General features: G+C 49.4%; 12 protein-coding genes and 1 non-coding gene across 13 annotated transcripts; 6 read left to right on the forward strand and 7 right to left on the reverse strand.

Annotated features, from left to right (window-relative positions):
- The first annotated feature begins 79 nt into the window (after nt 1–79).
- On the forward strand, nt 80–1,464 carry BO88DRAFT_400514 (translin). Its single transcript, XM_025705595.1, has 8 exons — nt 80–233; nt 318–354; nt 442–495; nt 560–693; nt 762–867; nt 939–1,024; nt 1,100–1,249; nt 1,314–1,464. Exons 1-8 carry the CDS (start codon nt 168–170, stop codon nt 1,386–1,388), a joined length of 708 nt encoding a protein of 235 aa, XP_025568645.1. The 5' UTR covers nt 80–167; the 3' UTR covers nt 1,389–1,464.
- Nucleotides 1,402–2,722, reverse strand: BO88DRAFT_378497 (glutathione peroxidase). Its single transcript, XM_025704441.1, has 2 exons — nt 2,234–2,722; nt 1,402–2,145 (listed from the first exon to the last, which is right to left on the reverse strand). Exons 1-2 carry the CDS (start codon nt 2,517–2,519, stop codon nt 1,634–1,636), a joined length of 798 nt encoding a protein of 265 aa, XP_025568646.1. The 5' UTR covers nt 2,520–2,722; the 3' UTR covers nt 1,402–1,633.
- A 325-nt stretch (nt 2,723–3,047) lies between these two features.
- BO88DRAFT_378499 (CTAG/PCC1 family protein) lies at nt 3,048–4,033 on the reverse strand. Its single transcript, XM_025704442.1, has 2 exons — nt 3,894–4,033; nt 3,048–3,829 (listed from the first exon to the last, which is right to left on the reverse strand). Exons 1-2 carry the CDS (start codon nt 3,932–3,934, stop codon nt 3,538–3,540), a joined length of 333 nt encoding a protein of 110 aa, XP_025568647.1. The 5' UTR covers nt 3,935–4,033; the 3' UTR covers nt 3,048–3,537.
- Nucleotides 4,034–4,573: 540 nt separating this feature from the next.
- On the reverse strand, nt 4,574–5,642 carry BO88DRAFT_24298 (uncharacterized protein). The gene is made up of 5 exons (XM_025702154.1): nt 5,333–5,642; nt 4,920–5,273; nt 4,800–4,871; nt 4,693–4,746; nt 4,574–4,641 (listed from the first exon to the last, which is right to left on the reverse strand). The coding sequence occupies exons 1-5, from the start codon at nt 5,514–5,516 to the stop codon at nt 4,601–4,603; spliced, it is 705 nt and encodes a 234-aa protein (XP_025568648.1). The 5' UTR covers nt 5,517–5,642; the 3' UTR covers nt 4,574–4,600.
- Nucleotides 5,643–7,918: 2,276 nt separating this feature from the next.
- cdcA (phosphoprotein phosphatase CDC14) lies at nt 7,919–10,697 on the forward strand. Its single transcript, XM_025709293.1, has 3 exons — nt 7,919–8,353; nt 8,467–9,001; nt 9,053–10,697. The coding sequence occupies exons 1-3, from the start codon at nt 8,308–8,310 to the stop codon at nt 10,293–10,295; spliced, it is 1,824 nt and encodes a 607-aa protein (XP_025568649.1). The 5' UTR covers nt 7,919–8,307; the 3' UTR covers nt 10,296–10,697.
- Nucleotides 10,698–11,229: 532 nt separating this feature from the next.
- Nucleotides 11,230–11,301, forward strand: BO88DRAFT_t11. The gene has a single exon. It is a non-coding gene; the product is annotated as a tRNA-Gly (tRNA).
- Nucleotides 11,302–11,666: 365 nt separating this feature from the next.
- Nucleotides 11,667–12,492, reverse strand: BO88DRAFT_483855 (HD domain-containing protein; the record flags this gene model as incomplete). Its single annotated transcript, XM_025712249.1, has 3 exons — nt 12,317–12,492; nt 11,997–12,225; nt 11,667–11,916 (listed from the first exon to the last, which is right to left on the reverse strand). Exons 1-3 carry the CDS (start codon nt 12,453–12,455, stop codon nt 11,667–11,669), a joined length of 618 nt encoding a protein of 205 aa, XP_025568650.1. The 5' UTR covers nt 12,456–12,492.
- A 308-nt stretch (nt 12,493–12,800) lies between these two features.
- BO88DRAFT_24341 (phytanoyl-CoA dioxygenase family protein) lies at nt 12,801–14,212 on the reverse strand. The gene is made up of 4 exons (XM_025702155.1): nt 13,695–14,212; nt 13,461–13,635; nt 13,189–13,407; nt 12,801–13,134 (listed from the first exon to the last, which is right to left on the reverse strand). Exons 1-4 carry the CDS (start codon nt 13,866–13,868, stop codon nt 12,875–12,877), a joined length of 828 nt encoding a protein of 275 aa, XP_025568651.1. The 5' UTR covers nt 13,869–14,212; the 3' UTR covers nt 12,801–12,874.
- A 343-nt stretch (nt 14,213–14,555) lies between these two features.
- Nucleotides 14,556–16,518, forward strand: BO88DRAFT_378510 (MFS general substrate transporter; the record flags this gene model as incomplete). Its single annotated transcript, XM_025704443.1, has 8 exons — nt 14,556–14,810; nt 14,857–14,926; nt 14,989–15,183; nt 15,241–15,406; nt 15,465–15,566; nt 15,618–15,747; nt 15,797–15,909; nt 15,967–16,518. Exons 1-8 carry the CDS (start codon nt 14,618–14,620, stop codon nt 16,516–16,518), a joined length of 1,521 nt encoding a protein of 506 aa, XP_025568652.1. The 5' UTR covers nt 14,556–14,617.
- Nucleotides 16,519–16,541: 23 nt separating this feature from the next.
- BO88DRAFT_400521 (uncharacterized protein) lies at nt 16,542–18,157 on the reverse strand. The gene is made up of 2 exons (XM_025705596.1): nt 17,872–18,157; nt 16,542–17,826 (listed from the first exon to the last, which is right to left on the reverse strand). The coding sequence occupies exon 2, from the start codon at nt 17,719–17,721 to the stop codon at nt 16,597–16,599; it is 1,125 nt and encodes a 374-aa protein (XP_025568653.1). The 5' UTR covers nt 17,722–17,826; nt 17,872–18,157; the 3' UTR covers nt 16,542–16,596.
- Nucleotides 18,158–18,500: 343 nt separating this feature from the next.
- BO88DRAFT_483858 (uncharacterized protein) lies at nt 18,501–19,601 on the forward strand (the record flags this gene model as incomplete). Its single annotated transcript, XM_025712250.1, has 2 exons — nt 18,501–18,885; nt 18,934–19,601. The coding sequence occupies 2 exons, from the start codon at nt 18,501–18,503 to the stop codon at nt 19,599–19,601; spliced, it is 1,053 nt and encodes a 350-aa protein (XP_025568654.1).
- Nucleotides 19,602–20,237: 636 nt separating this feature from the next.
- Nucleotides 20,238–23,016, forward strand: BO88DRAFT_327685 (putative C6 transcription factor; the record flags this gene model as incomplete). The annotated part of the gene is made up of 8 exons (XM_025702518.1): nt 20,238–20,354; nt 20,423–20,461; nt 20,640–20,760; nt 20,865–20,946; nt 21,025–21,746; nt 21,823–22,246; nt 22,313–22,604; nt 22,660–23,016. 8 exons carry the CDS (start codon nt 20,238–20,240, stop codon nt 23,014–23,016), a joined length of 2,154 nt encoding a protein of 717 aa, XP_025568655.1.
- Nucleotides 23,017–23,150: 134 nt separating this feature from the next.
- On the reverse strand, nt 23,151–24,272 carry BO88DRAFT_24437 (putative RING finger domain protein). The gene is made up of 3 exons (XM_025702160.1): nt 23,819–24,272; nt 23,555–23,731; nt 23,151–23,468 (listed from the first exon to the last, which is right to left on the reverse strand). The coding sequence occupies exons 1-3, from the start codon at nt 23,920–23,922 to the stop codon at nt 23,285–23,287; spliced, it is 465 nt and encodes a 154-aa protein (XP_025568656.1). The 5' UTR covers nt 23,923–24,272; the 3' UTR covers nt 23,151–23,284.
- Between the last annotated feature and the right edge of the window lie 16 nt (nt 24,273–24,288).

The raw sequence follows: 24,288 nt of genomic DNA on the forward strand, positions 1-24,288 counted from the left end.
GATATAAAATCCAAAGCCAAAGCGGCAGAAAACTACCTGCCCCACAATTTCTCTTTTCAGCTTTGTTTCCCTGACGTAACATTCATCAACATCTCTCCCGCAACGCGAATCCCAATCAATTAGTATCACTCACCACAACACATCAGATAACAAACAAATAATCCAAGATGATCGATCACAACATCTTCGAAGACCTGCAGGCCAAAATTGACGAGGAGGCTGCCGTCCGCGATGTAAGTTCCCCCGTGCCCGTGCCCGCGCCAAGCGCAGAAACAAAACCCGAAAGCAAAGCGCCGTTGTGCTAACGGATCGTACAGGAACTTCATGATATTGTGCAGACGCTGGCTAGGAAGGGTATTTACTTACCATCCGTTCTCTCTTCATCATCGCATTGGGGAGATCCTCAATATAAGGGGTTCGCTTGGCTGATATTCTAGACAGGAAGATCTACCCAAGCTATTCTGTCGCGGGCTCATTCTACACCCACTGATCAGTGTATGCTTAACTCTTTCTCCCTCTATCTGAAGGGTATTCAAAGGGATATAGCTAATACGAACAGTGAAACCCGTCCTCGATGACGCAACCAAGGAAATCATCGCCCAGAGGGATGAAGTATCTCGGTTGAAGACTGTGGCGGACAAGCACCCGTTCTACAAGTACAATGGGGTGTGGACGCGCGAGTTGCAGAACCTTGTGCGTGCCTCTTCTATTACTGGGGTTTGATTGTTGCAGATGAGAGCTAACGGCCAACCAACCAACAGGTCTCATCGATCGAGCTCTGCGCTTGGCTAGGCGGACTGGAAGAGTACAAGACGAACAGCTCCTCTTCGTTCCTGACGATTGAAGAGGTTGGGAAGTTCCTGGGTGGTATGTTCTCTGTCTATCTTTTACCTTTCAGAAAGTCAGAGTGTGGACTTGATTCTAATGATAATCTCTAGTCCCCGTAAATCTCAAGGAACAGGATGCCTTCCATCTCACTATTGAGGAGTATCTGCTTGCGCTGATTTCTATGGTTGAGGAGTTGGTCAGTCACCCCCTTCCTCCAATCTTATTATGTTATTGGAATGCTTTGTTTTTTTGCTAATAGAAGGTGTGACAGGCCCGTCTGGCTGTCAACTCGGTCACTCTCGGTGATTACACTCGGCCGGTGCAGATTGGCAATTTCATCAAGGATCTATTTGCGGGATTCCAGTTGTTGAATCTGAAGAATGATATTCTGCGGAAGAGGAGTGATGGAATTAAATACAGTGTAAGTTTCCACCTATGAAAGGTGGGTGTAAGTTATGGAATGCTAATGCAGTGCGGTGGTACAGGTCAAGAAGGTGGAGGATGTGGTTTACGATCTCTCTTTGCGCAATTTGATCCCCAAGGGTAGCGCTGCAGCATGATTTTAAACACAAGAGATTAAATTAGCATATGAATTGATATGAAATAACGACACTGTCCAGAACACGGCAGTTGAAGAGTTTTCGTTTCGCAACACCAGTCGCCTAGCGTAGCGTAACAGCCATTATATAATACTCAGTATAGTATAAAAAGACAGCAGCAGTAGCAGCTACCACTGCTGCATGGTATCATCCCAACCAAACACCCGTCCTCTCACACAAATATATTATAAATATGATATCACACCCTAAGCCGTCGCCTCCTCCTTCTTCAACGAAGCCAACGAGCCCTCCTTCTTCGCCTTCTCAATCTCCTTCAGAATCGGCTCCTCCAACGACTCGGGCTTGGTCAAACTAGCCCAGCGACCCACAACCTTTCCATCGGCCGAAATCAGGAACTTCTCGAAGTTCCACTTAATGCGCTTCAGCCCCAACAGACCGGGCTGCTGCTCCTTCATCCATGTCCACACCGGCGCGGCCTTGTCGCCATTCACGTCCAACTTGCCCAGCACGGGGAAGGTCACTCCGTAGTTGATTTGGCAGAACGACTGGATCTCGTCGTCGGTTCCAGGGTCCTGGCTTCCGAACTGGTTGCAGGGGAATCCGATGATGGTGAAGTCTTCCGGGTGCTTAGACTTGATGTCCTGGTAGAGCTTCTCCAGGCCTTCGAATTGAGGCGTGAAACCGCACTTGGAGGCGGTGTTGACGACGAGGACGACTTTGCCTTTGAGGTCGGTGAGGGGGAAGGGGGAGCCCTTCTCTGTTGAGAGGGGAAGGGTGGTTAGTTGGGTATGAAGCTGGGGGGGTGGGGTGGGGTTAAAGGAAGTAAAGGAGGGTGGGTAACGTACTGTCGACAGGCTCAAAGTCGTAGAAGGTAGTCGCAGAAGACATGGTTGATAGTAGTCTTGATGAATGTGATGATAGGGTTGGTGGAGAGTGAATGCGCTGGAGAGGAAAAATGTTCCGGTGGCTTGATCGCAGTGATGTCGCAAGGTGATATGGACCAGTGGGAGCAGTAGTTCTGATGAATCGGACTGGTACCAGGGAATGCGCAAGTAGATATGTAGTTGATGAGGTGAGTCTCGACCTTGAGGATGATAAATCAGTGAATGGGATGATCGATGACAAACGCATCAGCGACTAAGACAAGAAAGAAGAGAGAAGAGGGGGCCCGGCAGTCAATAATCGTCGCAGGCGCAAATCCCAAAGAGGAACAGCAATGAGAGAGGGGGGGAAATGGAACCAGATGGATCGGGAACAAGAGATTCCGGAACCCGAACCAGTATCGATGTCATCATTAGCAGAAAATGGCCTGAATAATGATTGCGGGTCGATCGATACGGTTTCGGGCCCAGAAGTGGCTTTGGGTTTGTTGCACGTGTGAATTCCCGTTACGGCGCCACCGGCGCTTTTGCTGCTTTGGGTTTGGTTGCATTTATGGCGATTGTGGTTGGTTGAGGATGCAGGGTTATTATGCACACATGGAATTGATTAGTGATCGGGGGATATTGGGTGTTCTGATCAGTGCACTGGTGGTTCATTTAGGAATTCCAAATACTTGAGACTTGAGGTGGATACAATATATTGTGAGTTCTGGGGTTTTAAATTAAGGCATGGTCATCATGCACGGCTATTGGAGCTTAGTGGCATTGGCTCTTTTCAGGAATGGGGCCCGTATAATCTTCGTATCTATTCGTTACCCTTGCCAGGCTTCATTATGAGAAGACACAGCATTAGTGATATATTCATTCTAGACCCTCACATCGTACAATCCGGCAGATCACATTCCACGCTATCCACATATTATCCAACCCGCTGTACACACTCCTGACCCGAATCACAATTCAAGCCCCATCGCCGAACAAGCCCACGTACACAGATACGTTCGTGGTTTGCCCCATCCACGGTACACACATCTCCCATCCACAACCCCCCGGACGCGGCTTGTCTGCACCGCGAGGAACATCCGGTATCCGTGTTCCGTCCGAACGACCATGACCAGCGGCAAAATACCGATATAGTCTTGATCGACCCAATAATTGGGCACATCTGTCCCTCATGAGATGCCCCATGTAGCATGTAGCATAACGTAGCACAGTAAACCTCGCATTTGCTTTTCCAGTTTCCGTCTGCACTAAGACAGACCCATCATTCATTTCTCATCATCCGCATCTAGAACATCCACGTCCAATTCTTCCATCACTCCAAGCACCACTGCCAGGTTTTCCATAAAGCCATTCACAGAGACACGCAGCATGCGGTTCGTCGTCGCGCAGTAGGTCGTCTCCAGCACGGTTTTGGCTTCTTCGTCGGCGGTTTGCTCTTTGGTCGGCGTTGTCAGGGCGAAACTGCGCTTGACGAAGGGAGAGAGCTCGGTGTCGACTTCGAGAGTGCGTAGGGCGGCAGACGCCAGGCGGTTTGTGGGGAGAGGGAGGGAGATTGTTCTGTTGGGTTTCGTTGTTGGTTAGTGATGTTGAGGTGATATAAGGGGAGTTTGGCTGTTCTTACAGGGTGTAGGGGAATTCGGAGGGGGTTCCGTTGGATGCCATGGTGATATGCGTATGCCTTTCTGAGAGAGTAGGAAGTTTAAGTGAGTCCAGTGCAACAGCAACTCGATTTCGTGTAGTAAAGAGCGCAACACTGGTGAGAAAGATTGATATTGAGGCGGGGAAAGAGTGGGATGTGCGATAAGGCATGAGTAAGCATTGAGGCCTCAGGCTACAACGAGTGTTACTATGATATGGCCTGGCGATTTCTGCCAGCCTATTATTTCTTGCAAGCAGTATTGCCAAGCATTTCAGTCACTATACTCTAATTGAATACTGTTATTCCTGGTTCTGGGTAAACAGGGTACGCGAATTGCCTAAATATTATGGAAAAATTAGAAACAGTGGGTTTATCATCGAGCAATGTTTATCCATGTTATTATCATCATCTATTTACTTTCCTTCTTCGACTACGAGGCAGCAGAATGAGTGTGGCTTCAAACATTACAATTATTCTGGTATCAAAGTATATATACGGCAGGCGGAAGACCCCCAAGGCTGCTCTCCTCGGCCAACAGAGAAGATACGCTCGAATGTACAACAGAACCGCTCTCCCACAAAGTCATGACTTCGTTAAGGTTTCCCTGGTCGAAGGTTTCCATGACACATCACTGAATATAGGAATGTATGTCGTGGGAGGAGGCAGAAATTGTTTGAACGAGTCATCCTTTACACAAGGGAAAGGACGGATTGAAGGTTGGCAAGACCTCCTAGGCCATTGTCAGCGATGTTTCCTTCGAGATTTTCTTAGATCACCTTACCGTTCTGGCTGAGGAGGTCCAGGACCTTCTCAAGAGCGCCGGCGGTCAGGTCACCTTGGAAGAGTCAGCAAGCTTACTTTACCACTCATACTCAGGATTTCACTTACCGCTCTGGATCTTGGCGACAAGGGTCTCAGAAAGACCAGAAAGGTCAGTGATGTCACGCTTCAGGTTAACAGCTGGTATAATCTTAGCTATTGGACATCGATCTGGGTATTTGTACATACCACCAGAGACAACACCGTTGGCTGCTCCCTTGACGGTGCCGACGGCTCCACCAGCCGCGTTGACAACAGGGGAGGCGACAGAGTCGACAGTATTACCAACTGTCTTGACAACAGGAGAAGCAACACCACCAACTGTCTTGACAACTGGAGAAGCAACACCTTCGACAGTGTTGACGGCTCCACCAACAACGTTTCCAACAGTGTTAACAGCACCGCTAGCAACACCCTTAACGGTGCCAGCGGCATCACCAGCGATTCCGACCACAGGCGTAGCAACGCCACCGACAGTGCCGGTGAGGTCACGTTTGTTGGAAGGGAGCAGCTGGGTCAGCTTGCCTTCGATGGTGGAAAGTTCTACATATCTAATCTTAGTGGGTCTCCCTGGCAAATATTCACGGCCGTAAATAGCATACCGTCTTTCAGATCAGTGAGATCGGTGGTAGCGCAGCCAACAAGGCCACCGACAACATTGTCGACCTTTCCGAGAACGCCAGTCAGCTGGCTAAGAGTGGACTGGACGGTAGTATCCACAACCGGGATAGCGGCGGCAGAGACACTGCCAGCGAGGGCAAGAGCAGCAATTCCAGTGAACTTCATTGTGATGTTTGGGTTATTTGGGTAATAGGATAAAGAAAGATAGTGAGTGTATTGTAGTTGCTGTAAAGGAGCGAATGAGAGTTTGAAGGTTTAGAGAACGACTGACAGTGAGCGAAGTGCTTGGGAAGAGAAAGGACAGCAACCGGGAGGACACTCCATTAAATAGACAACACTGGAAAAGATTTCGTGCTGGGCTTTGATTCAGGGGAAGTTGGCAATGAAGCTGACTTCCATATCCATCGAATCGGGCACCTTAGGAGTTCGCATGAATGAGGATCGACATCGCGATCCAATGACACCACCCCGTCGTTTCAGATGGGATGGTAGAACGCCATTCATCCGATGAGCTTAATCCAAGCCCGCAAGCTATCAAGAAGATAGCAGGCAAGCTCGATGCCAGCCTGCTCTGACCAGATGGGTTTACATCGCATATAGAACCATATTCATTCATGCAGTGTTGATAATGCAAACGGTATAGGTGCATATGATGATGCTGAGAAGTTGTTGGTGATTGTTTGTCTCTCATATCGTAGTATGCCATGACCAAATTTCAGACAAGAATCGATAGTGCTTGATGTGGGCGGGTGTAAATTGACCTCTGTCCCTTTCTCCTACCGTGGGATAGGGATTCAATAGCGAAATCTTAAATGGTGCTCCACTTGAATGCGATTGCCGATGATGGTCAAGACTGTCGCATTGGCAGCACTGCGGAGGTTAATGTCTGTACCTCATTAAACCTCCGTGGGCAGCGTGGGGCTCGCCCAGAAACCCCGCGGAACCTTATCCTGTATATTCCTGTTCTGGTCAGCATGAAGATCATTGACCCAGAAGTTTCAAAGGCTTATAGTCAGCTGTTAGCTCGGCGAAGTAATAAATTTCCTGGTCCCAGTCGAAGGGGAGCGTTCGATAGGAGCAACACCGAATGAGCAAGTTACTATTAATCGCATAGTCCTTGTTCTTGTGTAGTTAAGCAGATAGGAGTTTGAATCCAGCGGCACGACGTAATCAATACCAGCAATGGCAAGGTGATGGTGTGCAAGTGATTTAGGTTCGCAGAAAAAGCCAGCCGCTGTCTGCTTGCCAGGTTGCCAGGTACCTCCATCCCTGTCGATCCGATCCACCCACTACATTTTCGAGAACCGTTGTTGGGCAGAGCGATCAGCATAACGATAAGGCGCAGATTCCAACCGCAATCGGCTTGCTAACCACCCATACGCTAACCGAGTATAGCATCCCCACTAAATATCATTTTTGAGACTGCCCAAACCATACATCATTCGTGTTCGTGGTAGCTCAATGACCCCGTCATCGGCCGAGATTCAGACGAAAGTATCCATCGACAAGCACCTCCGGTACCTGACCACGGTCGGAAGGGCCCTTCATCCATTACCGAACAAAGTTTTTCCAGTAGTAATCGTATGTCCTGGTGGATGAAGTACTCCATTAGTGGTGTTAGATAGTTACTAGTCAGGTACAGGACGTCTTGGCTTTGAGGTGCACGATGGGTGACGTCAGAGTCTAGGAGATCTCGGATGACGAAGTCCACATCACTGTCTTTTTCCCTCTGCGATGTGCTGATATGGGAGGAGTATGTGCGTAGCGGTAAGGTTAAGTAACAGTAGACTGAGCCAAGTGAGGCGTTGGTGTGGAAGGATCAACAGGAAATCTGAACTCAGAAGGGTCAGCGGGAACTGCAGCCTTTGCAATTAAACGAGCAAACAGTATGTCTGTAGTTCGTCGTCCATGATTTTGCGCAGCTCTACTTAATAGCTGCTGTATTCGTATTTCAAAATCACTCATTTCAATGCTGCATGATTGTCTAGACTTTTCACCTGTTAGTACTATCCTGGCGAAATGTCGAAGACATATGTGGTCCACTATATATATATGTATGGCGACACGACTAGCTTCAGACAGGTGAAGTAGATCCTGGTCACTATTGCAGCAATGAACACAGCAGGAATGACAGAGAAAAGTTTAAGTGAAGGCTGGCTGAAGAAACAATCCGGCCTGTGAGACCTTCATACTGATGAGGGGACCAAGTTGATGCGACAACCATCCTGATACCAACAACAATGGCCGCAAAACAAACAAAGGTCACGGGGCTGTCACATGGTTAGGGGTGCAAATGTTTGTGGCTGGAGAGGATGAGTGTGGCGGACCGTTTGTTTGATCGGTTTGCCTGTGGGGAGGCAGCAGAAGCTGACTAAGATGACAGTCCCGTGACGGCCAGGGACATCACCCGGAGCTACGGCAGCCTGAGGCATCAGACGTTGTCCTGTCAACGGCGGCCGCTAAGCCAGATCAGGGGAATTACAACATAACAGCAGCCACTGAGCGTGCATCGCAGTTGCCCCCCAAAGCAGACTCATCGGCCTCGAGCCTATCTTCTTCTCGTGCGGCCAACTTTTCCCTCACTTCCTCTCCTCTCTTCCCCTCACGCTCCGCACTGCCGGTCTCCAGCCTCTACCGCTCCCTGTCCGGGCTCGTGTATATCTTCCTCCTCATCCCCTGGACTTCCTCGTGCTATCCTTACCCTATCGGCACCCGTGTCTTATTTGCATCACCTTTTGTTTAGGAGCGCCAACAGATCAGATCATGAGCCTTTAGTTCAGAACTGTTATTTTGTTTACTTTTCTATCAATCGACAAAGCTCTTCGACGCCTTTCAATTGCAGCATTGCATCTCTTGACAGGTTCATCTTGTCAAGCATTTCCTTCCCTCATTCCTCGGTCTACACGTTGCCCCCATTAGCGACTATTGTTTTGATTGTCGCATCGCCGAAGTCAAGATGGCTACCAACAGTGGTTATGGACAAGTGATTGAATATATTCAAGGTTCGTTAGCTTCCTGCCATCGACGTTGAGCATGTTGGATTAGCAACAGCTGGAAATTACATCGCCAGTGGAAGTGTTTTATGTGCAGCTTGCTAAACGTTCGGGCAAAACAGATCGTCTCTACCTCGCCTCCTACGACAACCCTCCCGATGCACGAACCCCATTTCCTTATCCCCTAGAGCAGCCGAGATCACCGTCCAAGCGCTCTGCGAGGGCTCAGCCTAGCACTCCTAGCAAGAAGCGCAGTCCCGTCTATTTCACAGTAGATGATGTCTTGCTGTACAACTCATTCCATGCCGATTTCGGCCCTCTACACATCGGTCACTTGTATCGGTTCGCGGTCCAGTTCCACGAGATTCTTGGGGAGCCTGAAAACCGTGATCGTGCAGTGGTGTTCTACTCTAAGACGGATGCACGAAGCCGTGCTAATGCTGCTTGCCTGGTTGCCTGCTACATGGTCCTGATCCAGGCCTGGCCCCCGCACCTCGCTCTGGCGCCCATTGCGCAAGCCGACCCCCCATACATGCCATTCCGTGACGCAGGCTATAGTCAGGCGGATTTCATCCTAAACATCCAGGATGTCGTCTATGGTGTGTGGAAAGCTAAGGAGCAGTCGCTCTGTAGCCTCAGGGACTTTAGTCTTGAAGAGTATGTATAATAGCAATTGGCTCTTATTGACTCCACTGACATCTTTGTTAGATACGAAAAGTTTGAGCGTGTTGACATGGGTGATTTCAACTGGATCACCCCGCAGTTCCTCGCTTTCGCCTCGCCGCAACACCAACCGATTGCGCCTATCCCTCAAAACACGCCCGAGTTCGCAGCGCTTCCATCCACTGTCTCTGAAGTCCTTTCTTCAAAGCTACCTCTTCCTTTCAAAAACGTTCTGGCGCACTTTTCATCCCGCAACATCGGCCTTGTTGTGAGACTGAACTCCGAGCTGTACTCCCCCTCCTACTTTACGGCTCTGGGCATCACCCATGTGGATATGATCTTTGAAGACGGAACCTGCCCTCCCCTGCCACTTGTCCGTCGCTTTATCAAAATGGCACACGAGATGATCTCTAAGAAGAAGGGCATTGCTGTTCACTGCAAGGCCGGCCTGGGAAGGACTGGATGCTTGATCGGCGCGTACCTCATCTACAGATACGGATTTACTGCCAACGAGATCATTGCGTTCATGAGATTCATGCGACCAGGAATGGTGGTCGGTCCTCAACAGCACTGGCTACACCTCAACCAGGGCTCTTTCCGCGAGTGGTTCTACGAGGACTCGATGAAGGAGAAGCTGGCTCAGATGCAGGCTGCTCCCATTACCCCTGGACGGCCATCTACCAGACAGCGGGCCAACGGACCTGTCGCCACGCCGCCGAACAATGGCCATTCTAAGCGTGCTGCTCTTGGCGAGATCGATCACAACGAAGGAGCTGGGGCCCCGGCGGAAGAGTACCTCCCCGCACCCACTCCTGGACAGCCTCGCAAATCACACAGAAAAGACTCTCGCCATCACCCATATGCCCGTACCACATCTGGAAGCTTGGTTGTCGACAAGGATGGCAATAAGACTTCCGAACAGACCAGCCACAGACACCACCGTCTCAGCAACGACAGCAGCGAGAGTGAAGAGGAGATCCAGTTGCGTATGTTGGCGAAGCGTTCCTCCAGATCCCCTGTCGCATCTCCCAGTCAGCGGTCTGTTAGTTACTCTGCTACGGTAACTGCTAGCTATACCCTGAATGACGATGATCGAGAGAACTGGGGCGATGCTGCCACGTATGCAGCACCGAAGACTCCTGTCAGCACCAAGAGTGGCAGTGGAGCGATTGCAGTAACAAAGGTTCGGACGAGCCCCAGGCGTGCGACAGACACCAGGAGTGAGACGAAGGTCCGGAAGGCTAGCGGCCGCGTTGGCAGTGCTGGAAGTCCCACGCGGGTGAAATAAACGCCTCACCGGCGCAGGTATCTTCGTTTCTTCTCCGCGCTCTTGAGCCTTTTCAGATATCCTTTTCTTCTCATTTCTACTTTCTGCCTATTGTTGCTGCCGGGGTATAATATGTGCATAGTCCCGCGTATTTTCTCTTCTTTGCTACCTGCGCTTTGACTTTAAACTTTCTTTTTGGCAATTCTCCGGTGCGGTTGTGGGTGTTGGGTTCTGGTGCAAAATCCATGGGTCTGGGTGTGCGTGTTTATGGCGTCTGGTTACACTGTCGATGGTCAAATGATATCTAGAAGTTTGTCTGGAATACACCAAGTCTTTGACTGGCACATGATGTTTATAGTGTGTCGAGTGGCTGTTACAATCAAACGCGTTTCCCTGTACGTATATGATCTACGTCGATATGACCGATTCGTTATATCCTGTCTTTGTGAAAATGGGTGCCCCGTAAATGTTTTGTCAATATTGGCCAATGTAGAGGCGGGGCTTCTCGCAGAATGCCCGATGTCCACGCAGGTAGTAGTTTATCGATCGGCCCTCACTACCCTCATATCGAGCGATGTAATGAACTACTTGACTCGGCAAGCAAATCATCTGCATTACACCAACTCCGTTAGAACGCGACAATTTGCATGCCTTCGACTGCGAAGCTATGTCACCTAAAGTCCAAATCCCCAAACGCAGTATACAGTAGCCACTCCCCTCTAGCAGTCGTCCTACCTAAGAGATGAACCGACCGATTCAGCTTCGTGGTCCCTGACAGCACTGAACGAACCAAGTATTGCAGATAAAGATATTCTACTCTTTCGACTAAGGCATCTGTCGTTCTTAGTGGAACTGAGAGTGGTGTTTGCTATTCTGTTTCATAGAAAAATAATCATTAGACACATTTTGCAATTTTGGGTTATAGGTATAGAATAGTCCCCATCTATAACAACAAGCATTGTTAGTCTAACGGTTATGATACTCGCCTTCCAAGCGAGTGGCCGGGGTTCGACTCCCCGACAATGCATAATTTTTTCTTCCGCTCGGTATTCTTACCGTACTGCGTGCTAAATTCCAGTCGTGACGAATGGTATATTTTTCTATGTGGAAATATCATTTTTTCTTTTGACGCTAAATGCGTAATGGATTATATTGTAAAGGCTGTTCTTCTCGTACGGTTTGGTTGTTGATCTGTGTTGGGTTGAAATGGGAGTATAGGACTTCTTACGGACAGGTAGAGCCGTGCCTTTCATAGAGAACTATAACCTTTCGTACAGGATAGACACATCTCTTCGAGGACTTCGTCAATGTCAAGGTTGAAGACTATACCTTCTATATAAACCTCACACAACCCATTCGAACCATAAACCACCAAAAACTTTAGCATCTACCCTAACAAACCCCCTCCAAATGCACCCGAATCAAATCCTGATACTCCTCCGCCCTCGGCGTACTCTCCTCAATCCCCTGAACCTTGGCCGCATCATCCCAAAGCCTCAACTTGACCATCTCATCGCGCAACGGATCCGTCTCGAAGGCTTCTAGCTCCGCGCCTTTGAACGGCCCGCCTTGGAACTCGAGTGATTTCTTCGATGCGGATGATAATGTCTCGTAGTATGCTTTGTTTGTGGCGGTGAGGTATCTATCACACTCATTTATCTTCTTATCAGTATAAGATCTAAATATAGTAGTTGTGGGAGTCAAGGGGAGGGGGTAATGTACCGCTTCGCAGGAACATGACTCTCGACTAATCGACACACCCTCTCACTGAAACCCAGTGAGCGAAGGTATTCCGCTCCGATAGTCTCGTGGCCCATCCGGCCGACATTCTCGGTATTTGTGTTATCGTTGTTAGATTTCAGGTTCATCCGGACTTCCTTCGTGGATGAGAGGGGGATAATTTGGCCGATGTCGTGGAGGAGGGCGGCGAGGATTAGTTCGGGGGATGCGCCTGGAAGGAGTTGATTTTGTCAGTCTATCCTGTTTCTTTTCTTGTGGTGATGATTTGGTGCTTAAGTGGTTGAGTGGAGTGGCTCTCCTACCTGATTTCCGGGCTTGGTGCGCGGCTTGTAGACAGTGTTCGAGCTGACTGATGGATTCGCCGATGTAGTCGCCTTGTCCGTATTCTTCGAGGGAGGTTACGAGGTAGGTGGCTTTTTCGAGGGGGGTCTTGAGGGCCATTGTGAGGAGTTGGGCCGGGGAGAGGTGTGTGGAGGTGGTAATTATGCTCTAGAGGGAGGAAAATAATGTGGATGTGGGCGAGTGACTAGGGGGAGAGGGGTTATATAGGTGTAATTTCCTGCTGGTTTCATGAACCCACGTGCTTTCGCTTCTATTTGGTTCATTATGAAAATACCGAATTGGATTATGAATATCATCTGTATCTTGGATTTTTTTGGCATTTGGATTCCTGGCTGCGTAAACTCTTAATCATAGATGTTGCTATGTGGTGAACAATCGTTTGATCTACGTGGTTTACTACTTCGTGGTATAGATTTGAAGTTGTAGAACGCCAGACTATCGACTCCTTCCGTCCACATGTCTCCTTTGCCCGTTTTCAGCAAGCTATGCATTCATGAAAATTGCACCCTAAGTTTACGCTACGCAAGTACCGGCTGTTGACCCTCGACCGTCAGCATCGGGGAGCCGTAGCCATACCGCATTCTGCCCTCCTCATACGTCTCCCCCTCTTTCCGCATGTGCGTGGCAGGCCACAGCTTGCGGCGATCCTCATAGTACTGATCGTGCAGGTCACCCTCAGCCAAGCGGTTGTATGTGGCGTAGATTGCGCGTCGGTCCTTGGAGCTGGTGTTGGCGCCACTCTTATGGGCAAGGTAGGAGCCAAAAACGAGAATGTCACCTGAGTAAATTGATGGTTAATCTTTGAATAACAGTTTTTTCAGCACAAACAAACCCGGTTGTAGATTGCAAGGCGTCCATGTTTGGCTCTTGACCCAGCCAGGCTCAATGCAGCGGTCCTCTCCAAGCGGTACCTCCATAAGGTGACTGCCGTCGACCACGTCAAGTCCACCATTCTCCGAGGTCATTTCGTCAACAGCAGCGAGCACCGTCAGGTGCTTAATCTTCTTGACGTGGGTGTATGCATTGGCGTCGATATGAGGAGAGAAGCCACCTGCGTTGTATTAGCTGCTCCTCTGCCAAGTGCAGCAGATGTTGATTTCTTACCACTACCAGCGAGTTTGTAGTTAATCTTCTCCTTGAAAAGAATCATGTCCTCTGTAGCTAGCTGACGGAGAACGCTTAAGATGCGTTCACCACGCAGAAAACTGTCGAAGCCAGCATGAGAATTGGCATAGTTTTCTGTGCGGCAGAGGACCCTTTTGCCTTCTGCATTGACTTCCTGCAGCCGGGATTAGTTCGCCAGCCGGCTGCTGAGAAAGGTCACACTTTGATTCTCACCTCGTAAGGCATATAAGATGCATCTGGGGTCCTTGGGAGGTCGTGGACTTCCTGAGTCCACTGTTGTAGGACCTCTGTCTCAGGAGCATTAAAGAAGCCCTGGATGAGCAAGTATCCTTTGTCCTCATAGAACTGGAGTTGGTCCTCCGTCAGTGCGTAATAGCTGTTATTCATGATGCCAGTCTTGATATGATCGGACTAACCCTTCGATTCAATCTGCAGAGAGCACATGTCCTTTTGCCCGACCGAGATTGGGGCCATCGCGCCCATAAATCCTCTAATGCGAGCCCCCTTGCACATGAACGTTACTTCCAGCTGCCGACCTTCATATGTCACTATGCCGGGCCGGTGCGAGGTCCGTGTTCTAGAGTGGGGAATGTCGGAGTATGAGGCAGAAGTGTCAGCGAGGGGTTGCGCAGAGGCCAGGCACGAGACAGGCTGATCCTTGAAGGTGTTCTGAGGCATAGAACCACTCAGGATGCGATAAAATGCCCATGTGCCCGGGTCTAGGCGCTATCATAGGGCGCGGGCCGTCCTGATAAGCCCCGCCGGACTACGGGCCTTTTGCCTAAGCGAGGCGGAGATCCCCGCCAGGGCCCTGTCTGGACTGGGTATAGTTTGTCCTTTCTGTTACATTAGATAGACCTCGCCGAAAACTCTCCGCCTGTTGTACGAAAGGTGGGCTGGCATGCCAGCAGCGATGCAACACTATGTATCTCGTGCGAGCCATGCCGGCTGCTATTGGATAGCATGGCACGTTCTCGAAGAGTCTATTGTTGCCCAGAGAACTATTAGCTGCACTGAAGTAGATATAGTGAAGACGCAACGGACAAGTTAAGGACAGACTATAGCCCACGAAGTCGCAATCATTCCTTTTTCCCAATGGACACACCTCTACAGTCGACACATTGGCATCTTCTATCATGGCTGTAGCAACCCATTGCTCCGCGACCGAACGGGTTGAAAACACCATGAAGCATAGCCATCAGGGCGAGATAATGAAGCAAGACGACACCAATTCTATGGAAGATGGTGAGTTACGGGCCTCATCAGGTGTTTTGAACGTGGTCGTCTCGGGACTGGGACTCTTCAGTGATGGCTATAACGCTCAGATCAGTGAGTTCACCTTTTGCGAAGCCTGTGCCTAGCATGCCATGCCCAGCTTGCACAAGAAACATCACTAATCTCAGTATCCGCAAAGTCGGCTATATGGAGCCTTTGTTTTCTGTCTTGTTAGTCCCCATCAGGAGCCTCGTAGCTTAGGGATATCTGTTGACGCATTCATTGGCATTAGGTATAAAGATACCATGTCCTCAAGCATCAAAACCAGACTATCAAATTCCTTCCTTATTGGGGAGATTTTTGGTATGCTCTTCTTCGGTGCTTTGATTGACCGAGTAGGAAGAAGGACAGGAGTGGTGGCTACTACCTTGTTCTTGGTGCTTGGTATCATCTTGTCTGCTGCAGCACACGGTACCTCGGAGTTGGGGTGAGACTCGCTTCAATTGAACGAAGTATCAACCAGAAGTTTTGACTCTCTGATTAGGATGTTCTGGATGATGATTGTTGCTCGCGGTATCGCTGGCTTCGGAGCTGGTGGCGAGTATCCTGTCTGCGCAACCAGTGCAACTGAGGCGGCTGATGAGACCGCCAACCTTCGAAAGAAGAGGGGATTTCTGGTCGCGTCAACCACAGATTTTGCTGTGGATATGGTACGTGTCTCAATCTCACCGGACTAGGTTTCATGTCACTCAATGGAGCTATACTTAGGGCTTCGTGGCCGCCGGTATTGTGGCCCTTATTGTTCTCGCATGCTTCCACCAGGATGTCAAAAGTGGGGTTTGGAGAGTCTGTTTTGGGCTTGGTTTTGTGGTATGCTATAAGAAACCTCAGCACGAAGTAATGTACTGAAAACTGTGACAGATCCCGGTTTTCATGTGTTTCTTTCGGATTCGCATGATCAATTCCAAGCAATATCGCAAGCATGCCATCAAGTCGCGGTATCCATATTGGCTTGTCCTTCGGAGGTATTGGAAACCAATTCTGGGAACCTGTAAGCTTTGTTCCTGGATTTAATTGCATCAACCGTCCTGATATCTTAGCTCTCGCTTGGTTTTGCTACGACTTTGTCACGTATCCGTTTGGACTCTTCACTTCCACCATCATCTCTCAACTCAGCCCAAACAACACAACAGTGGAAAATATTGGGTACGGTGTACGTAAAACAAGCAGCCGGATGTCCTAATATCGAGATGCTGATATGGTCCACCAGACGGTTGTTAATTGCTTCTATCTCCCAGGCTGCCTGCTGGGAGGGCTCCTGATGGATAAAATTGGGAGAAAGCAGAACATGGCTCTCGGCTTCGTGCTCTGGGGTATATGGGGCTTCATTCTGGGCGGCGCTCTTCGCCCGATACAGTCAGTATTCCCGTTGTTCGTCGTTATGTACGGCATTTTCAACGCCCTGGGTGAGATGGGCCCCGGTGTGTCGACCTTTCTGTGCGCCGCAGAGTCGTTCCCCACCCCTCTTCGTGGTCACTTCCTTGGTCTGGCTGCCGCAGTTGGAAAGGCGGGTGCATCAATCGGGACTGAAGTATTTACGCCCATTCAGGACTCGTTCTCATCTACCGAAAAAGGTCAACAAGCCGTCTTCCTGATAGGCTCGGCTTTCTGTATGGTTGGTGCGTTGATAGCGTGGTTCCTGATCCCGGATATGTCGCGAGAGCTGGAAACCGAGGATGCCAGGTTCAAGGCGTATTTGGAAGAGAACGGGTACGACATCAGCTCATATGGGGAGGCGCTCTGCGTGGAGCAAAAAAGATAGATAGTTAGAACTTTAGAACGGTGTGAGGTCTCTCCAAGGAATCTTTCCTACGAAGATGATACCGCGCGCAACTTATAATTATAATGAGGTGGTAATCTGATCGTTCTCTTGCAGTGGATCTGATGTTGATGCTGAGTAACGCCCAAGCCCATCTAATTCAGATGGGCGTTCCGTTTCTTGGACAGCCCAGGCAATACATTCGTGCCAGTCTAGCGGCAATGCCTTACGAACGGCAACAACTATTTCTCTCCCCCAGTATGCCATCCATATGTTCCTCCGCAGCCAGTCGAGAGTAACTGCGTAATTGGCTAGAATGGCCAGAGCCAGGGGCTCGGCAATGCGCACCATTGACCAGAACTCTGGCGGGCAAATAACAGCAAAATATGAGAATGTCATTTTAATGCGGCGATACATAATTGCCATTGCAAGGCTGTGTCTCAAAGTTTGTATGGTTGGTTCATATATACCCATGCGAGCGGCTTCGGGCGCCATTGCAGCGTGTGAAAGGAGTTTGCTTAGCACATCTTCGATCTCAGGTGACAGCACCGTCGGTGGAAACGGATGTGGCAACATCAAGACGGACCAACGACTACGTACCATGGTTTCGTGATCAGCTTTGACGAGAAAGGATGATCCCCGAATGAGAGAGAAGACCTGGTGAAGCCTGTCGATAGGATCTTCTGTAGGCTCAGAGGGACGCTGGATCCCAAAAGTATAGAGGGCGACAACGCATGAGAATGCAAAAACAGCATCATGATTTTCGGGTGTGATGTTAGAAAGGTGTGGCCGAAACATTGCGACACCGAGATCATGATGGCGGATAGCCATGACCGTGTGTCTCTGCGGTGAAACCCCCTTAAGAGCCAAGTGTAAGGCACTCAATCCCAAAAGGCCGTGCAAAAGAAAGTTGTGTTTGAAAGCCAGCTCAGTAACCCACTCTCCCCATAACGATTGGTTTTTGTCTCGTGGTATGATGACGTCCGTGATACTTCTTGATGTGTGTAAAGCGTAGTGATTCATCAACCTCAACCGTTCTTTTTCTGTATTCGTAAAGTCACATTCCATGTCAGAGTGTTCCGTACCAGGCGTGGAAGCTGCAACAGAAAGCAAATCGCTAGGGGATTGGCCGCTATATCCGTCGGAAATGCTAGATGATTGATGATCGATACGAACTGGGTCGTCTGTCGCTTGATTTGAAGGCATTTCATTTCTGGGTGCGACGAATACCAGATTCGCTGGCTGAGTAGCCAACGAACAAGCGGAACCTATTCTTCTGCATCGGCCACACTGGGGTCTATCTTCGTCGCACTACTTACGATGAGCACGGGACACGCAAGGAGCCACGTAACTAACCTTTGTGCGATTCTTCTTACACTGTGAACAGCCATGTCGGCTCTTATTGTGGTAGCGCCTTTGGGGCATGAGCCGCGGTGCTATTTGACTGAGTCGATCTAATAGAACCGGACCGATATTTCGGGAATTAGTAGTGAACAAAAATTGCGATGATAGAACGACGGATATCCTCTCCAGAAGAGGACTGCTATTATAGAACGTTTAGTAACGACATGAAGGCTTAGGGCGCCGCGTGGCCCAGGGAAATTCGAGAACCGGCTGAATTAGGTAGATAGATAGATAGATACCATAGCTCTGAGGTGAGAAGTGGCGCGGAGAAGGCAAGAGAGTACGTGAGCAGTGACCCGTGGATCATCGACACGCTAGCCCATATCCGGCAATTTGTACGTGGTACGGTCTATAGTACCTGGGATCGAGCACCCTTTCAAGCTCTCCCTTTCGCTCAATGCTCGTCAACGAGAGAACATGCATCGGATATTATTTGATATGATACTCCTATCCCCGATAATCCCTTAAACTCCGTGCAAAGTGTTTCCTCTTCCCATTATATGAGACCCTCTGGATCTCACTGTCCTGCCCCGAATTTGATACTCATCGTTCATAACCTCTGATTACTGTATCTATCTACCATGGTCGGATTAAACGACGTACGTGCCACGAATGCTGCCCTAGTTCAGCGCCAGCCTTTGGTTGCCGTCTTCTTTGGTGGTACCTCAGGCATTGGTCACTATACCTTGCGTGCATTGGCCACGGCGGAAGCTAATGGTGGTAAAGGCTTTCGTGCATATATTGTTGGCAGAAATATCAAAGCCGCCGAAGAGATTATTGCAGAATGTCGTGGCATTTGCCCCAAAGCCCAGATCAGATTCCTGCAGACTGAAGATATCTCGCTGATCCAGAATGTTAATCGCGTCTGCGAAGAGATTATTCAGATGGAAGAAAAGGAGCAACAAGACCCAAGGATCGACTATCTCATGCTAAGTCAGGGAGGGCCTATATACCAGCCACGGAAAGGTGCGTTCGAAATTATCGGTTATATCTGCATTTCTGACAATTTCGCAGACACGAAAGAAGGTATCGACGTCACGATGTCCTTGATGTACTACTCTCGCATGAGAGCAATAACAAAGCTCCTTCCATTGCTACTCAAATCCACTCTCCCTGCAACAGTCGTTTCGGTTTTTGCCGCTGGTTACGAGCAAAAGCTATTTCCCGACGACCTCTCTTTGCGCGATCTAGATACCTACAATTATTCTACGGCTCGCTCACATATGATTTACATGCATGTGTGCTTCATGGAAACCTTGGCTGAGCAAAACCGTGGGAAGCTCAGTCTGATACACATCTTCCCTGGTCTCGTGTTGGGACCCGGGTTCCAAAAGCATGACTTGCCTGCTTGGTTCAGAGTACTGTGGCGTTACATATTTGTTCCCTTCTTCGCACCTTTCCTGACCGTTCCACCATCTGAGAGTGGTGACAGAATGCTGAGCCTGGCGTCGTCTCGGTATCCGCCACGGGGGGCAACCTCTTTGCGGAACGAAGAGGAGACTACTGTGGGGACAGATGGTGAGCTTGGAAGCGGTGCTTACTCTCTTGGCAAGAACGGCGATACCAACTACAACGCCAAGTCCTATGAGAAGATCAACAAGGACGAACTGAGGCAGAAGGTGTGGAATCATACTATGAGCGCTTTCGAGACTATCGAGGCAGGTGGAGTTTTTGCGGATTGAGGGGTCTTATGGATAAATTAGGGGATGGATTATTTATAATGAAATTTGACCATTGGGATCGGATTGTAGCAACCTGCGGAGACTAACCCGCCACTGAATTTCTGAAGAAGTGAGCTTTACTGGAGTTCGAAAGATACAATTTGCAGATATCTTATTCGGACTATCTTAAGACAGCGTTAAATTGTTCTGGTAGAGTACAAATAATCTAGCTCCAGCTCCGAGCGTATGCTCGGAGATCCCGACAATTCCGCGGAGGGCCCATGTCCGGGAACAGCCTCCGGACATAGCCTCAGCTACGGAGTATACAAAAGGCGACCATCCCCACCAGACCTCATACCCTCAAATAAGCATTGACTACTTCCAGAACCCCCCAAATTCTACCTAATCAAACCACCATGTCCAACTCATCAGCCGCAAGCCTTGTCGCCTTGAACTCGTCAACGCTTGGCACTGCGATGCCAGAAGTGACTCTACCGGATGGCAGCAAAGTGCAGACAGGCACAGTAGGGCAAGTAATCCTTCGAACCCGCTAGTTTATTGCTTTGGAGTTTGGACTGTATTGACGATGGATGTAGAGCACTGTTGGTCAATATCCGGGCGTATAATGAAGCACATGCAGCTGGGGACAAAGTCAAAATGGACACGCTCAGGACAGCTCTTAGAGCTGCGATCCCGTTGTTAATGAAAGTGGGCATGTTTGACCTGTTCCCGCCTGAGGAGTGGATACAAGGGGATAATGAGGGGCGAAAACAGGTCGGGAAGATGTATCTGGAATTATTGGAGTCGATGTGATTGTACTTTATGCCCTGTTAAACTTCGAGCTTGATCACTTGTGGAGCGTTTTGCTGGAGTTATGGTCAGTTTGTCACCCACCGTCTTACTTATCTCCGTCCGAATGTGCTGCACGAAGCTCTGGACGCGATACCAAAACAAGTTAGTTCCCGCTCTGGAAGTGCCCGGTCTCGGGCAGGTCAGGCCTGCTTCTTGATTTACCCGCTTTCAACACTTGCTTTAAATCTTCGCTCTCAAGTATGACAGTATGGAAATGAGTTGATTACTGCATTCAATGCCGGATTTTTATTGTCAAAATGCCAGACTCTAATTTGCGCAGCCGTCAATATCAATCACATGCGGTTCGCCGTAATGGGTCCTTGCAATCGTGTGAGCCGTGTCGCAAATCTAAATTGCGATGCGACCATGAGAGACCAGTCTGCGGCCGATGCTTGACTAAGAATATGGTATCGCGATGTTTTTATCATCCAGCACCGATGACGAAGAAAGTGACTGGAGGCTTGACCAAGTCTGCCAGAGGGCCACGAGCGAGAAACAGCCAGTCAATTGCAAGGTAACAATTCTCCAGTCACATCCAAAATCAACTACATATGGAAGTCCAGCGCACGAAGGTGTGCTGACATCGTGATAGCTCGTCAACTACAGGAGCAGGCGCTCTTCCAAGACAAAGCACTACGTTGGTGCCGGCTTCTGCTTCTCCTGGATACTTGGGCTCGACGAGCTACTCAGCCATTCTTGCGGAGCATCGTCCCGAGTTCTCTCTCAATGTAGATAACAGCTCCATGCCCACCACATTGACCTATTCTATGGAACCCGAACGCCTCCAGACAGGAGTGCGGTTGCTAAAGCTACTTCAAAACCTCACAATATGCGATAGCTTAATCCGGAGATATTACACCCGAGTCCTTGTTGCTGTCATTCCAGAGATTGTCACCATGTCTATTGTACGCTCCGCTCGGAATGTTCTCGGGGCCCTTGATTTCGAAGTCGAAGATCAGCTTCAAAACACAGTTCGTAAGGTGTCGCAAAATACTTCCAGGCCACTGTCAACCTATGGTTCAATGACAGTGGAGCAATACTGTGCAGCGTTTACTGAGCAAAATCTACGTTGGGAAGCTATAGGCATCATCTTCGCAACTGCTGGTATGTCGCTTTCATCTACACCTGAGAGTGACCCAGATCTATACCAGGTGGCGGCGGACACCTTAGCCCGGGAGAGTCTCCGCGCTCAGCTTGTCGAAGCGAGCAGCACCTGCCTCACTTTTAGCGACCAGGCTTCTTCAGTCAATGAGCTATTAGGCTTTTGCCAGTATAGCAACTTTGTACTTCTCACCCATGTCTACGGTGACTCAAGTAAGTACAGAGACCTTGCTTTTCCAGTATTACTCATCTTAGGACGTAGCATATGCTGATTGTCGTTCGAAATTAGGCTACCAAGCCTGGCGTCGCCTCCGTGAATTATCCGCTACAATATATGCGGCTGGACTTCACCAGGAGAGCCCCATGGGCGATAATTGCCCTTTCTTTCTTCGTCAATGGAGAAGATCGTGCTTTGCTGCTGCCTTCTCAGCAGATAAGAATCAAGCCACATTCGTGGGACGACCGCCATCCATTAACTACCGCTACAGCACCCTAACACCCCCACTGGACATTAGCGAAAGAACGATAGTCCATGGTGGGGATGAGCTAAACGCGGCGATCTCAAGATTGGATAGCTTCGGATGGTCAGCCAAAGATGAGGTCGACCGAGCAAGTGTGCTCCGTCTTCGTTTTATATTGGCCGTATTTAGGGAGCGAGCTCTCGAGATAGCCTTAGGGACCGGTGAGCACAGCGATACGGTACAGAATTCTGAGTGAGTCATATTCATGCCATGGTGTCTCGTGCGAATGAAAATCATCTCGTCGCTAATCTTCTCAAGTGAAATAATAAAGCAAGCGCGGGAGTCGTGGGCAGTGTGCCCCGTCCGTCTCCGTTACGATATGTCTGCGGAAGGGACCGAGTCGGGACCCCTAACAAAGTCGTTCACCTTGCTTCATATTTACCTGGACTACCTTTATACTATTTTCCTTTTGCAGAGGACTGTTGTTAAACGCGCGAACACTGGGCATGGGGCTCTCTTCGATACGTCACGAACAATGTTGTCCAATATCATCAAAGGCAACGCTGACAGTGACCCAACCTTTGACTTGAGTAGACATCGTGCTTGGATTGTATGTTGAATACTCCTTAGAGTGTGCTGTCTTTTCTATGATTAACATGGTGCAGTTCCTTTACTACGGCCTCCCCAGTGCCAGCGTCCTCATCCTCGAGCTCCTTCACCAAAACCAGGGAATTGGTACATACACTACTGCGTTACCGCGTGCTGAAATCATTCGAAATCTGAGTGTATTCATCTCATGCCTCTCCTGGGTAGCGCGACCGGGGCATGGCAATTACCACACGTGCAAGGAAGCGGAGAGGAAGTTGTCTCATATTCTTGACCAGGTTCTTGATCCTCAACCCATCGAGGATCTGGCTTTCCACGATGCCACCTCTGGCCTGTACAGTCTCCTGGACTGGTACCATCCCAGCAATCCCAACAATTGGGACTTCAACTCAGAGTATCTACCTCCGCAAAACTGACTTCTATTGTGAGATGTAAACATAGGGGTATCACATTAATCATCAAAGGTCATTAACTCATGAAAGAGGATCCCAACTATCGTCCAGGACCAACCAATTGGGACCCGCACATGGACTGGCCTATGTTTCCTATAAAGCCGAAAAGAAGAAGATATTGATGCCCATAGTGAGCGACAATATTCGAGTGGAGTAAGACCGGCGTGGGGTGAATGCCCAGATAAGACACCAAACGCCGCATAAGCCTGGAAAAAGAAGAGGTCGGTCGCATTCACACCATCCACACAAACTCATTACTCGGATGGGTCTCTTGAACGTAATACGCTCTATGACAGAGTGGGCAATTGAAGTGGTCTTGCAGATACCACTTCTCGAGACATTCTCGATGGAACACGTGCAGACATTTGAGTTCTCGGATTTCCTGGCAGCGCAGAACCGACTCGAGGCAAACAACGCTGTCAACGGCACCGTTAGTGGGCGAACAACTTGCTAGCGTTGCCGCTAATTCAGCCGTTGGTCGGCGGATGCAAGCTAAACGTACCATATGAAGTCGCCATCAACACCTTCGGACGGTAAAAGAGGCCCTTTAGCTCGCGACCACCAATCCTCTAAGGTCCGAGTTGGGGAGACAGCATCCAGCTTGCGTAATTTGTCGCTCGAGCTGCCTTTGCTTTTGAGGACTGGATGGCGCTCACGCCGATTGACGAAAAGGGTCAGACTATAGAGATATAGGGTATTAGTGGCGCGAATGCGATCATGACCAGCATCGGGCACAAAGCTGAAAAGGGGCTGGCTAACTACTCACAGCAAACACATGATGATTAAGGTCGCGACTCCTAGTCCGATTCCTAAGACAATGGCCATGTGGTGATTGACCTGAGGGTTATCCTTGTTCTCCGACAACCCCATGTTCCTCGTCGCGGGAACTCGGTGTGGTCGGATTGCGAGCGAGAGAGAGAGGCGACAATCCTCAACCGAGGCTGAGGATGTCTTTCCTTTAGTTATATTTGTCTTCTCGTTAATTCTGAAGAGAGTTGTTCCACAGCCCCGGGGATTCTGGCCGCTAATAAAGGACACGAGCCACTACCAAGCGTTGTACCTCTGATCGTCGTCACCTGGCGGGGTATGCGCCAACCATGCTTTATCAGGCCATCCCGAAGCCATCAATCAGCAGATGCTCGTGAGACGTGCAGTTCCCACGGTCGCTGACGCCCGAGTATTCAAGAAAAAGGAATGAGGGGCTTGACTGAATAACTCTTTGGTTTTAAGATCAGG

This window comes from Aspergillus vadensis (genome assembly GCF_003184925.1).
Source record: "Aspergillus vadensis CBS 113365 unplaced genomic scaffold BO88scaffold_1, whole genome shotgun sequence".
Classification (NCBI taxonomy): Eukaryota; Fungi; Ascomycota; class Eurotiomycetes; order Eurotiales; family Aspergillaceae; genus Aspergillus; species Aspergillus vadensis.

What these genes read in the sequence shown, in the direction of transcription:
- cdcA (XM_025709293.1), top strand. Translation starts at nt 8,308, where the DNA reads ATGGCTACCAACAGTGGTTATGGACAAGTGATTGAATATATTCAAG. An exon ending in AGTGATTGAATATATTCAAG is followed by an intron (nt 8,354 to 8,466) that starts GTTCGTTAGCTT and finishes CGGGCAAAACAG; the next exon opens with ATCGTCTCTACCTCGCCTCC. An exon ending in AGGGACTTTAGTCTTGAAGA is followed by an intron (nt 9,002 to 9,052) that starts GTATGTATAATA and finishes CATCTTTGTTAG; the next exon opens with ATACGAAAAGTTTGAGCGTG.
- BO88DRAFT_24341 (XM_025702155.1), bottom strand. Translation starts at nt 13,868, where the DNA reads ATGAATAACAGCTATTACGCACTGACGGAGGACCAACTCCAGTTCTAT. An exon ending in CATCTTATATGCCTTACGAG is followed by an intron (nt 13,636 to 13,694) that starts GTGAGAATCAAA and finishes TCCCGGCTGCAG; the next exon opens with GAAGTCAATGCAGAAGGCAA. An exon ending in GCCTTGCAATCTACAACCGG is followed by an intron (nt 13,135 to 13,188) that starts GTTTGTTTGTGC and finishes CAATTTACTCAG; the next exon opens with GTGACATTCTCGTTTTTGGC.
- BO88DRAFT_24298 (XM_025702154.1), bottom strand. Translation starts at nt 5,516, where the DNA reads ATGAAGTTCACTGGAATTGCTGCTCTTGCCCTCGCTGGCAGTGTCTCT. An exon ending in TGTCGCCAAGATCCAGAGCG is followed by an intron (nt 4,747 to 4,799) that starts GTAAGTGAAATC and finishes GACTCTTCCAAG; the next exon opens with GTGACCTGACCGCCGGCGCT. An exon ending in GGACCTCCTCAGCCAGAACG is followed by an intron (nt 4,642 to 4,692) that starts GTAAGGTGATCT and finishes ACAATGGCCTAG; the next exon opens with GAGGTCTTGCCAACCTTCAA.
- BO88DRAFT_378497 (XM_025704441.1), bottom strand. Translation starts at nt 2,519, where the DNA reads ATGCGTTTGTCATCGATCATCCCATTCACTGATTTATCATCCTCAAGG. An exon ending in CGACTTTGAGCCTGTCGACA is followed by an intron (nt 2,146 to 2,233) that starts GTACGTTACCCA and finishes CCCTCTCAACAG; the next exon opens with AGAAGGGCTCCCCCTTCCCC.
- BO88DRAFT_400514 (XM_025705595.1), top strand. Translation starts at nt 168, where the DNA reads ATGATCGATCACAACATCTTCGAAGACCTGCAGGCCAAAATTGACGAG. An exon ending in GCAGACGCTGGCTAGGAAGG is followed by an intron (nt 355 to 441) that starts GTATTTACTTAC and finishes TATTCTAGACAG; the next exon opens with GAAGATCTACCCAAGCTATT. An exon ending in GTGATGGAATTAAATACAGT is followed by an intron (nt 1,250 to 1,313) that starts GTAAGTTTCCAC and finishes GCGGTGGTACAG; the next exon opens with GTCAAGAAGGTGGAGGATGT.
- BO88DRAFT_24437 (XM_025702160.1), bottom strand. Translation starts at nt 23,922, where the DNA reads ATGGGGTTGTCGGAGAACAAGGATAACCCTCAGGTCAATCACCACATG. An exon ending in TTAATCATCATGTGTTTGCT is followed by an intron (nt 23,732 to 23,818) that starts GTGAGTAGTTAG and finishes ATATCTCTATAG; the next exon opens with TCTGACCCTTTTCGTCAATC. An exon ending in GTTGATGGCGACTTCATATG is followed by an intron (nt 23,469 to 23,554) that starts GTACGTTTAGCT and finishes TGCCGTTGACAG; the next exon opens with CGTTGTTTGCCTCGAGTCGG.
- BO88DRAFT_378499 (XM_025704442.1), bottom strand. Translation starts at nt 3,934, where the DNA reads ATGGCATCCAACGGAACCCCCTCCGAATTCCCCTACACCCT. An exon ending in TCCGAATTCCCCTACACCCT is followed by an intron (nt 3,830 to 3,893) that starts GTAAGAACAGCC and finishes GAAACCCAACAG; the next exon opens with AACAATCTCCCTCCCTCTCC.
- BO88DRAFT_400521 (XM_025705596.1), bottom strand. Translation starts at nt 17,721, where the DNA reads ATGCCTTCAAATCAAGCGACAGACGACCCAGTTCGTATCGATCATCAA.